The sequence below is a fragment of the Crotalus tigris genome, unplaced genomic scaffold (genome assembly GCF_016545835.1).
Source record: "Crotalus tigris isolate CLP2741 ecotype Arizona unplaced genomic scaffold, ASM1654583v1 scf7180000019007.31208882:3723066, whole genome shotgun sequence".
NCBI classification, from domain to species: domain Eukaryota; kingdom Metazoa; phylum Chordata; class Lepidosauria; order Squamata; family Viperidae; genus Crotalus; species Crotalus tigris.
The window spans coordinates 2,082,781-2,095,585 of record NW_024097321.1 but is presented as its reverse complement, the minus strand read 5'-3'; the positions used below and the strand labels follow the sequence as shown (position 1 = coordinate 2,095,585).

The 12,805-nt window shown below is 37.1% G+C and overlaps 1 protein-coding gene across 5 annotated transcripts in view; it reads right to left on the bottom strand.

Moving 5' to 3' along the window:
- The window catches only part of ARID1B (AT-rich interaction domain 1B), a 403,965-nt gene that overhangs the window by 97,266 nt on the left and 293,894 nt on the right, over positions 1-12,805 (bottom strand). For all 5 annotated transcript variants that reach the window (XM_039358272.1, XM_039358273.1, XM_039358275.1 and 2 more), the window contains exon 7: positions 4,145-4,234. In XM_039358272.1, the coding sequence (XP_039214206.1) occupies positions 4,145-4,234 (90 nt within the window). The remainder of the gene's footprint in view (positions 1-4,144; positions 4,235-12,805) is intronic.

The following is a 12,805-nucleotide window of genomic DNA, read 5'->3' as shown; positions in this document are numbered from 1 at the left end:
CATTGCTGGCTGTGGAATTCTGGGAGTTGAAGTCCACATGCTTTAAAATTGTCAAGGTTGAGAAACACTGACATATAGGTTGCATAAATAAACAGAGAATAAACAACCTTGTCTCACTCGTTTGCCAACCCAGAACCGTTCTGGTTCACAGTGTTCTGCCAGATTACGGCTTCCTGATCTGTGTATATTTTTGCATGAGGGCAATGAGAATTTTGAGATTCCTCTTTTCCTAAGCACAGCTTGACATGATAGACATAATCAATGGCCTCTCTGTAATAAACGAAGCACATATGATTTCTTTTTTTGCATTCTTTGGCTTCCTCAATTATTTGGTGGGCATCAAAAATAATGTATCATGTTACTTGTCCTTGTCTAAAGCCAGCCATCTTGGCATCTCCTTTTCTATGTGAGGCTCTAATCTGTTTTGGATGTTCCTCAGTATTATTTTAATAGCAAGTGAAATTCAGGATATTTTACAATCGTTTGTGCAACTGTTGCACAACTGTTAAGTCTTCTTTCTTTGGTATTGGTACAGTATTATCAGGTGTAAATCACCCGACCCACACATGCAGAATTCAAGCTACCTACTATAATACAGGAATCTCCCCAGTCTGGCAGCCTATTCCTGGGAACAATCAGATAGAAAGGAACCTGGGATGGAGTCAGACCTAGCCTTTTTTGTGGTTGTGCAGTGACTCTGGGCTAGCCTGCGCTTGATCCTCCTTTCCTCCCAGATTGGCTGCTTCCCAACAAGTATGTATACTGACTTCTTCCAATCTGTCAGTCACTGTTTTGTTTTTCTGATTTGCTGACATAGTTGGTTAAAAAAAAATGCAGATTCTTTTTTTGGTTGCTTTCTGCAGATATTCCATAAATATCTGTAGCCTTCCATCTTGGTAATGATGAAAGTGCTGACCTAACTTCACTTTGTAATACTAGAAATTCTTGTCAGGAATATCTTGTCAGGAATATTATGTTTGATGCTAATGTAGTTACTATACAGAATTTCATTATTATCCTTTCATCTATGTTCTTAGAATCAATCACTACCTATCCATTAACATCCTCTAGAATACCAATTCAAGGTTAGAACTTCCTTCTGAATTTTTTGGGGAAGAATTTTCTTATTCTAATTTTCCTGTGTTTATTTCTGTCTTCAGTATTTACTAATATTGCTATCATACTGCTACTTGTTTCAACGCTCTGAAATTCTTTATTAACTTCCTTCCTGAGATCTTTGTCATTCTTGGTTTTGTTCTATTTTCTATTTTCATGGCTTGTTCTGACATCTAGTTCACTATTTTTTTTCTTGATTTTTGTCAGTCTCCTTTCTCATTCATCCATAACAATATCCTTAAGTTCATTCCACAGTTCCACAGGCTGCGTGTCAATAAAGTTCAGGATTTTAAAGCAATATCTGATGTTTTCCCTGGAAATGTGGATGCGTGTTCAAGATCACATCATGGAAACTGGTTGACCTTCTTTTTCTTTAGCTTAATTTAGAATTTGCACATAAAAAACCCAATTAATTATCTCTTTTACAGTCAGCCCTATCACATTTTTACTGTTATAAATGAGTTCTTTCACCTTCTATCAATAATGTAGCCAGTTTGACTTCTGTGTACTGTTATTCATATACAGTATATAGTATTCATTTTGGTTGTTGGAAAACCGTGCTGGCAATGAAAAAAATCATTAGATTGGCAGAAACTGTTGTTCTGCTTCATTTCCATTTTCTAGGTAATACAGTCAAACAGCATTTTCTTTCTTGATGTTTCCAACTTTGGCATTCCAATCGCCAATCACAAGCCATCACATTTTGCTTCCATTTTCTGCTGATTTCAAATTGAACTTGATCATAAAACTTGTAAGTCTCCTTTTCATTTGCATCAGTAGTTGAAGCATACATTTGTCCACGAAGTCTGATATTATTTGATCACTGATTGCTATGTAGCCAAGTACTCACTGTACTCTTTTTAACTATAAAAGCAACACTGTCCCTTCTTTGTGTGTCAAGACTTGAGTAGTAAACAGTGCAATCTTCTGATTGAAAATATCCAATCCTTAGTACTCCAAAAGAGCTTCAGCTCTTCCCCAGTAGCATGTTGAGTGTTATTTGACATGAGCAGCACTGCATTGTAAGTCATTTGATATTTCCTATGCATATGATTTTCTTGATAAAGTAAAATAGTGCAATAGTGGTGAATATCTGTAGCTCGGGTTTAGGATAAGGGTGAAGGTTCATTCTCCGAGCTTGTGGGTTGGTTTCTGAATGATTCGTTACCAGGCTAGGTAACATCTTTAGCGGGGTTTAGGGGTTGTCAGTGTTCTTCTGTTTATAAGGGCTTCATGTGGTCAGTAGATCTTGTGATAGGTCAGGTTTGGATGTGCCAAGTGAGGATCCTGTGATGGGGAGGTTACATCAGGTCAGGGTCATTGAGAGGTGAAGTGTTGATTGGGGGGCTTGTGTGAGTTGGTGGAAAGTCGGTGCTGTCTCTGGTTGGCTGTGCAATTGATTTGGATTTTGAGGGGTTCATAGGCTGGTTGTAGGTCAATGTGTCTGTTGATGGAATTGCTTGTGGAGTGCCAGGCTTTGATGAACTTATGAGTGTGGCGGGTGGTAGCGTGGCTGATGATTTTTGTGTTGCTCCAATTGAATTGGTACTGTTTGGTGTCGGCATGGCTGGAGATTAAAGATTTGGGATTGTGGTGTTTGACTGCTAGCCAGTATTCGTGGATCCTGATTTTTAATCGACATGATGTTTGTCCCATATAGAATTGGTTTCAATTGTTACAGTTGATTTTGTAGATTACATTGTTTCTTTCATCCTTCTATATCTTGTCTTTGGTTCTGGATAATTCCTGGCAGAGTGTGGCTATGGGTTTGTGGTCTATTGCTATTCCTAGAGGTTGGAGAATTCTGGCTATCATTTACGACACCGCTTTTGTGTATGGTAGGGTTAGTTTTTGAGTGGTGGTTGGCTTTGTGGGTATGTTGTGGTTTGTGTGCTGTGTGTCAGAATATGATAGTAGTTTACTTTTTCCCACACACTGCCTTCACCTTCATCCACACACTGCCTTTGCAATGATCATTGGCCTCCAGCATCTTTCTATATTGCTGCTGTCCAATATAGGTACCGTATATTCCGGCGTATAAGACGACTGGGCGTATAAGATGACCTCCAACTTTTGAGAAGATTTTCAGGCTTTAGAAAGTCATCTTATACGCCAGAAAATACAGTACAATATTGAATTTCTGTTTATAGATGAGCACAATAGGAGCTCCTTTGCTGCTAGAAAGCTTTGTCCTGTTAGTGCTTATTTCTGTAAAAAAATAGGGCTGGCCATTAGGGGGCAGATTGGTTTTAAATTCAGAGAACAGCTACCCGTATATTCCTGCATATAAGACGACCCCTGACTTTTGAGAAGATTTTCAGGCTTTAGAAAGTCGTCTAATACACCGGAAAATACGGTACCTGCTTGCTGTACCTGAGTTTCTTGGATAACCCTGAGTGACCCTGCTGAGATTCTGTATTTTTGTTATACACTTGCAGATTGCGTCGGTCATCCTTCCCACACACACACACCCTTCACTCCACTCCACAATAAGATCACACAGCAGGACCACAATAATTTACTAGGGTATTAAAACCCTTATTCAGAAAAGACTATTCCTGATGTATTTGAAATTTGACAAAATACAACACTGGCACTTTTTGCGAACAGAAAAGCAAGAATATTATTTCCAGCCTGTTATCTCCATTCCTAGTTTTTAAACAAAAGATATTTAATGACTTACATTCAAAATCATAACAACACATCAATACTTTGAAAACTATGAGAACTCTTGTTCAAAAATGAGCTAACATTTTTTATCCCACAGAGACTACATTTTGTCAGATATTTATAAATAATGTTTCCCATAATTCAGATTTGAAAATGCCATAAATTATCTACCAAGATCTTCTGATACAGAATGTTTTCAGAACATTAAGGTCTTTTTAAAAATCTTGTAGATAATCTTTTTTAATTTACTCTTCCCTTGGGAAAATTTCCTTGCTGAGAAAAGTTTACATAGAATTTCCTGGTTCTATGCTCTTCTTTATTTTTTTATGCTCCACAGTTATTATTTTTCAACACAAACCTCGATCCTGTGGCATTGGAGATTGGCTCAAGGCAGGATGGGAGCTAGATTCTGATTGGGTACCAGGAGTCTGTGATGGCATCTGGCTACCTGCAACATGGAGGTAGACAAAAAAATAAATGACTTCTTCTTAACAATGCAAAAGAGGTAATGAAAATAATACAGGTATTCTAAAAAGTGGTATACGCAACTGTGCTATTTATAGTGAAAAATGTGGCATCTATTTCAAATAGACATTTTTCTTTTATATAATCCATGGAAACATGCATAACATATTTCATCAAAAAGCGTCCTGAAATGCTTTGTTTTGTACCGAGTCTGTTTTCAAACTTATTGACATAATTCAATTTATAGCTCTTGCAATATATATATTTATTTTGTACTGAGTCTGTTTGCAAACTTATTGACATAATTCAATTTATAGCTCTTGAAATATATATTTTAGGAAGGAATTTACAAAATCCAAGGCGGCTAAACAGTGGGGTTCATCCTATTAGCTTGCACTGGCTTACAGCCAGAAAAACATGGACAGCTGCCAATCTTAGAACCAAAGATAAATTCTATCTATGTTCTTTGAAAAAAAAAAATCCACTGAATCAATGGATTTAATGTTGGTGCCAAGATATAACACAGTAATAAACCAATACATATCTAAAGCCTGTGGTGTGGACTTTGTTATCCAAATAAGAGCTTAGTTCATAATTTACATCTGGTAAAAAAAAACAAAACTAGCATGCAAATTGGAATAGGATGGAATCCAAGTCAGTGTTTAACTAAAGGGAACATGACTTCATAAATAGCAACAAAAGCAGATTTACATCTTGACCTAAATATCTGCATAGCTGTGGACAAAGTGCAGACAGAAAGCTTGGTTCAGCATTGTTGTATCTATGAGGTGATTTGGGTTTGCCTTTTTTTTTTCCTCTTTTGTTTCCTCCTCTTACAATAGCCGCCTAGTGAGGGATGGAGAATCCAGATCAGGGTTTTGTTTTTATATTTTTGCTGTACTGTTTTCCTACTGAAAATCAATTGTTTTGCTCTTCTGGGTTGGTTCCTACCACCCTATTGGACCCTATTGCTGGAATGAAGCCTGCATCTACCTATAACAGACATGTCAAACTCTCGACATCACATGACATCATGCAACGTATCAGGATGGTTTTGCCATTGCCGGCAATGGGGTGGGCGCAGCTTCCGCATGACGCATCCGGCCCGCGGGCTGGCAGTTTGACACCCCTGACCTATAAGCTCCATGCTTGACTTTCAAATCTGTTCTGGAAAACTGGGACACTTCTGAAAGCAGATTTAGGGGTCATATGGGGGGGGGGGGGTTTGGAAAGAAAAATCTTGCCAGTTAGAAGACTGCCCTATTATTGACGCTTCCTAGAGCAGCGAAGGTTTATTTAACACAATAAGGAAAACAGTTCAACCAACTACACTGTCCCCCCAGTTGTGCTCAGAATATGACTTGTTACATAATTATTAACAAAACCAGCCATAAAATCTGGGCAAGAGACGTGACTGCTTTTATAAGACATTCCAAAGCAGCTCTTCCAAACTGTATTGTACTATTCCATTGTACATATTGTTAATGAGTCTTTGACTTGATATGCAGGTTTAAAAAATGCAAATGCCCTTTGTTTGGAGTGGCTGATAATAATCAGAATCAAAGCAGGCATGAAGAGGAAATTTAATCATATCCACCACTGCTAGAGTCCTAAAGAAAATCCCTCTTATGAAGGTCCTATTTCTATTGAAAGGATTTCACTTGCCAGTTGTCCCAACCACATCTATGTCAGGGTTCACATCAAAGGAGAAAATTTATTTATTTATTGTTGATTTTATATGGTATATCTCACTTTATACAGCAAGATGATTTACAGCAACTAAAATGCAAATGATAGACATAAAAATAAAAAACAATACAATTACAATCAAAGTAAAATAAAAACTAGTATCATTAAAATCAAAATAAATTTAAAATAAATGCTTGGTGAAAAAAAGGGGGTCTTTATTTCCCTAAATTGTGAGGGGGAGAAATCCCTTTCCTATAGGGAGCAGGAGATTTTTAAAATATCCTTTCCTAATTATCTAAATCATGGTTGGCCAACCTTTTGACTTGTCTGGGCCACATTGAGAGAAGAGGAATTGTCTTGGGCCACATATAAATATATATAATATAGTTAATATACATATATAACAAACTTTCTTTATTTTTTCACATTTCTTATTATTTTGTGGGGTTAGTTCCAAAAGTTTTTGCAAAGTTTTCTGCAAGCTAACTTTTCCCTTTCAGTAAATCTGGTTGACATGACTGAGAATTTTTTTTTCCAGGTTGTGAAGAACAACTAAGGGTTTAACAGTAGGGCATCTATAGTAATTATACAACACATCTAAATGATTCAATAAACAGGCATTGTAATCTGGGCAGTTCATGTTAAGAAGCAACTTACAACAAGCAAGTCGCAAATTTATTGTGTCACAAACTGATTATCAATTCACAACAGAATGTATTCCTTTAAAAATGAAAGTATTGATTGGAAAACTGAGGCTCTTAGGAATGTAACAAATATTTCAATATAACACCCCCTAAATAGGTTTGTGCAGGCTTATTTTAACATGAGAATATATTTCTCTGAAGACTAAAAGCCTGCTGGTTCTAAAAAATGCTGAAAAAGACTTGAATATAAATACTGTACCACCAGCAGTGTAACGTTTTGTTCTTAACATTCTGAATTCTATATTTTCCCTTGAACTCTTTTTAGTGTTTCTTATGAGAGCTGGATTCCTGACCATTAGAAGCCAAATGACGCAAGGGCATGGAATATAATTTCACTTATTTGAGGCTAAGAAATTTCTGTATTTACTGAGAGTTTTCCTGTATGAAGGTAATTCTTATTTAACGACAATTTGAACTAGCAACTCAGTCATTAAATGAAGCAGTCACTAAGTGAAACCATGGCTGTGCTTATGATCTTACTTCAGCTTTCTTTTGCTTTACAACAATTGTGAAGGTTGTAAATACGAAGATTGATTGTAAAGTTATTGTTTTATTAGTGTCATAACTGTGAATGGTAGCTAAACGAGGCAGTCACTAAACAAGGACCATCTGTATTATATACTTTGTTCAATTCAGTTAAATGGAGTTTTAGAACATCTTTCTGGGATACTAGGTATGAAGAAACTAATTAACATGTCATTCCACATGTCTGTATATAGTCTAAATGGCTATTAAAATAGAACTGTAGTAGCATGGGAAAATACTCTCTGTTATCTCATCACAGGTCACATTAGTTAGACAAATATAAATATAGTAAAATTACAATTTAATGGACCTTTGTAAAGTGGATTTCAGATACAATGAAAACATTTTTGATTTATCCGTTAAATGATATTTACATCATTTATCTAAGTACCCCAATGCTATAAATTGATGCAAATGATAATTTGAATTTAATAGATACTCCCTCAGCCTGAGTGCTCCATTAAATCAAAATATGAATGTCTTTGGAAACTAATGTCAAACTCTTGGCACCCTACAACTGAAAATAATATTCTCCCTGGCTTTCTTTTAACAAGAATAGACTCAGGTTACAGAAATCTCAGCAACTGGATAATTTTCACTTTCACAACCTGATATATCCCTAGCTGCTTAAGACAGATTTTTCCAATTTTTTCCTAAGGGCCTCTATATGAACTGATAGGAGGCGATTTTCTTAACTGTTAAGAGTACGATGTTCAACGGACCAGGGAAGTGAACCCTCTCAGGCTGTGAAACTATCATTACACCATCTTGAACAACATGGTTCAAATGGCAGATAAAGCTCATCACTCAAAGCATTTCCAAAGGCAATCAAAAGTAATACCATAAAGTCAATTGCAATATTTTCCTATCCTCCCCACCGCCCATACCCAAAGAAATGTTTCTTTCTGCAAATCTCATGTGAACTTTCTCCTGGCCCAGAACATGATAATCAGATGTTCTCAGTTGATATTGTGAGATCAGGGCCAAGGATAAATAGTTACAAAGGCCTTTTTCTCTTTCCATACATTGCACGTTGCCACATTTACAAAAAAAAAATCAACCAATTGTTTACACAACTGAATTTCAAGGAAAGCTGTTAGAATGATATAGAAAGAGAGATCTATAACTGTAAAATTGCTGAAAAGTATTATTGGCACTTATTGGCAGTTTGGACAGAAAAGATTTAATCCAAAAGCCTTAGTGAACAAGACGTGTCAAGAATTCTAATGAATTATATAGCCTGACACTATGAGATAGTTTTGAATATATTATAGAATAGATGAATGGGATAAGTCACTTGTTGGTCTTTAAGGTATCAATCAATCAATCAGATTTACAAAGCTACCTCTTTGGAACCTACCACAGTTTTATTGAAAATAGGCTTGGCAAAATAATTCAATTACTTTTTAAAAACTGAGCTATGTGCATACAATATATACAAGCTAGAATGTATAAAGGTACTTCAGATTTATGTTGGAAATGCGGAAAACATGAAAGGTCATTGTTTTAATATACGACAACTGCTGCGTGATTATTATATGCACAAAAATGGAAAGACTCTGAAATACCCACAATGGAGAAATGGCTGGTAAAAAAGTCAGCAGAGATGGCAAAACTGACTTGTTTTATTAGAGAAAGGCCAATAACTACGTTTATTAGTGACTCAAAATCCTTCATGGGCTATCCTGCTGCAACAAGAAAAAATGAACGGGATTTATAGGTTTGTTTATTAGAAATGGTAGATTTTGGAAAAAATCTTGTTTTGTACTAAGTAGGGCTTATTCCTGAGTAGGACTGCCATTTACGCAACTGCAACCAAATAGATCTTTTCTTACACTGTTACATTAATCAAATTATCAACCTCTGGGATTTTCAGCTTCCTATAGGATATTTTGGTACAGATATTGTAATATTACAAGAAGTTGTAATAATACCTCTACATTCTGGCAAGCTCTTGAGGTGAGGCAGAGATCATAACCAGACAGTAAGTACTGTTATAAAATCTTTAATGCCCACTAATTTTTCTCCAAAGCTCACTTAAGAATAAGCAAGATTCATCAAAACAAAATACTAACTTTATTTTTCGATGAGATGAAGCAAGATGTTTTATTTCTGCATTAGAATGAACACAAGAAAAATCCAATTATTCTCAGCTGTAAGCAAACAGTAATTTCTAGCAAGAGGCAATACAAAAATTCATCCTGAATATGCCTTAAATATTGCTATTAGGTATTCAAGGAAATTTGAAAAATGCTTCAATGATCTATCATACCATACATTACTTCAATGCAAAATTGTAAATATCTGTTTTGGAGTATCTTAGTTTATGATATTTAGCACCTCTAGCATTCATGAGACTTATGTTGGCTTAAAGCTAAATACCCGAGTTTGCCTAAAACTTGTAAAAAGGTAGATGGAAAATGGAAGACCAGGAAGGCTTTAGGATAAGCTTAGTACAACTGTCCACAACTGAATAGGATCAAAGCAAATATGGTATTAACCCTGCATGAAATTGGAAAGATTAGAATATGCATAGATAGATCTGTAGTAAAAAAAAATCTCAAAATTTATATAATTTAAAAATGTTAACAAAATTTTGTTAAGGGGACAAGGAAGGGTAGGGCATATTAATCACATATTCAAAATTGTTCATATGAGTTTACATGATTTCTGCATAATTGAAAAAAAAGTCTACAGCACTATGCCAACACATTTATAAGAACTGAGTGTTATGCTTATTTCTAAGGAATTGAGAGAAAAATGTTTTACCCTTTAAAAAGATATACTCATCTAGCTATTCTCAAGCATAAATGTGTAAATAAGTACATTTTTTACAGTAGTAATTTTACTTTTTCATTGTTTGGAGGAAAATCCATGTTTCAACATATAGTTCAGCATCCATTTGCTCTCTCTCTCTCTCTTTCTCTTTCTCTCTCTCTCTCTCTCTCTCTCACACACACATACACACACAATGATGTTTCATCTAACCTGAAAGTTTCATTTAAATTTCATTATGGTATATCTGAACAAGCCAGAATCAGAAACTATACTATTAAGATGTTTTATACAAATACCGTATTTTCCGGCGTATAAGATGACTGGGCGTATAAGACGACCCCCAACTTTTCCAGTTAAAATATAGAGTTTGGGCTATACTCACCGTATAAGACTACCCCTCTTCCAACGCACACCAAATAAAAATTAAAAAACATCAGATTTGATTTCAATATGGTAATTTTAATTCAAATGCTTATGACATGCAGGTACTTAGCAGAAAAACTGTCATTTATAAACATAAGGCTGTCATCAAACATATAAACATAAAACAGTGCAAGTGGATTAAACTTTTCCTAATTCACTCTAAAGCTGAAAGGAAGGATAAGACAATAAAACCATGGGAGCTGCCATGCTGTTTGTTTTCTAAGCTGTCAACCAAACTGAACTGATGATGATAGGAGGAAGATAAAAAACAATAGAAAGAGCAAGTGCCGGGCAAGTCCCTGGCGAGTCAGCAACGCCCATCATAACTGCAAGCTATTTTTACAGGTTTTGCTTGCGTGACAGTTTCCCTTTAAAAGCCTTCAAAATCATCCTGTTCATCATCTGATATCATAAAAATATCAATGACATCTTGTGGTACATTTGTAAGGCAGTCATCATATGGATCGAATTCCGTATCAGATGGTGTGGTCTCAGCTTCAGCTTCCTCTTCATCTTGCCACAAGTAGTCATCCTCCATACCATCTAATGAATTTGATATGCCACACTTCTTGAAAGACTTGATTACTGTTTCTGCATCAATATCATTCCAGGCTTTTATGACAAACTTGCACAAAACATCCAACTGTGGAGCACGCATGTTTCCTCCTTTTGTGAATGACTTTTCGCCGCTAACCATCCATTCATTCCACTGTTCTCGAATGCGATCTTTAAATGGCTTGTTTAGGCACACATCCAGTGGCTGTACCAACGATGTCAATCCTGCAAGAATAACTGCCGCATCTGTGTTTATTCTTGCAAGCCTTTGCTTGGTGCTGGGAGTTAAATGAGCCCTGAACATATCCCACACCAGTAGACTACGTTTTTGAAGAAGTCCACCTGGTCGCCTGCTCCATACATTATCAAGCCATAGCTTTACCCCTTCTTCATCCATCCAGCCTTTTTCATTCACATGTACAAAACAACCAACAGGGAACTTGAGTTTCGGCATTGTTTTTCTTTTAAAAATAATCATTGGTCTCAGTTTGGCACCATCAGCTGTGCATCCTAGTACCACTGTAAAACTGGACTTCTCATGTCCTGTTGTTTTAATTAAAATTGTTTTTTCACCTTTTTGATGGACAGTTTTATTTCCAACCATATCAAAATTCATTGGAGTTTCATCCATATTTCCAATACTACTTAACGCATAGCCATGTTTAATGCGCTGTTGTATTACGTATCGATGGAAACTAATTACTTTGCTATCAAGATCTGCAGGTAATTTGTGTGCCATTTTTGTCTTTTGCCTCAGTACCATATTATGCCTTTTCAAGAATCTAGTACACCAAGATACAGTGGCCTTAAATCTGTTGCTGTGATCTGGGTTAGATTTGGCCCACTGAAGTGCAGACAAACATATTTTATTTCGTGTCACTACATAACCATTTTGGCGATGCTCATTCACCATGTCTGCTACATGTTTTTCAAGTTCTGGCCAATGTGGGGTGCCTCTTCTTAATGCACACTTACCCCTTGCCATACTCTTTAACGCTTTTTCATTTGCTTTCCAGTCCCGAACCATCTTTTCTGTTACTCCATATTGTCTTGCAGCAGCGCAGTTATTATGTTCCATGGCAAAGTTTACAACTTTAAGTTTGAAACTGGCTTCATATTTCCTTCTTCTTGCTGGTGGAGCCATGATGGCATCTTGACTGTTGGACATTTGTATACAGTACTGTATGTACTGGTGCTCTACTATATGAACTGGTACAGATACTGGTGCTGTACTGTACCGGTACGTACCCAGTATACAACAACCAGCCAATCATGGCAAGCGATATACCTTATCACTGGCAAGCGATGTACCTTACCGGTGATTGGCTTGTTGTTGTATACAAAGCCTGGTTGGATTGGGTGGGTCAGCTCTCCCTGCCTGCCCAGCCCTCCCTGTCCTCTTATATGCCCTAGGGAAAAAATGGACATGCTAATACACCCTTTCGCTGAAGAAGGGGAGAGGGAGGGAGGAAAGGGAGCGAAGTTTTCTGAGTTCTCATTGGCCACCTGTAAGCCCAAATGAGTACAGTATTCTCTCCTCCGCAGGCGCCCTTTTATGCCAGTGCTGAGCGTGTGTGTGCGTGCGCGTGGCATGCATGCGACTCCCCCGGGCTGCGCACCGGGATCTCCGGAGACTGGATCTCCTCCTCTTGGTCTTCCATCCCACGTGCGCGCGCACACACACACATGCCTCCTTTCCCTCTTCCCTCTCCCTCCAACCCTTCCCAGCTCAGAAAGCAGCGAGGAGAAGCGTGCGCGCACACACACACACATACACGCCTCCTTTCCCTCTTCCCTCTCCCTCCAATCCTTCCCCCCCATCCTGATTTCCAGCTCAGAAAGTGCAAAGCAGCGAGGAGAAGTGTGTGTGTGTGTGCGCG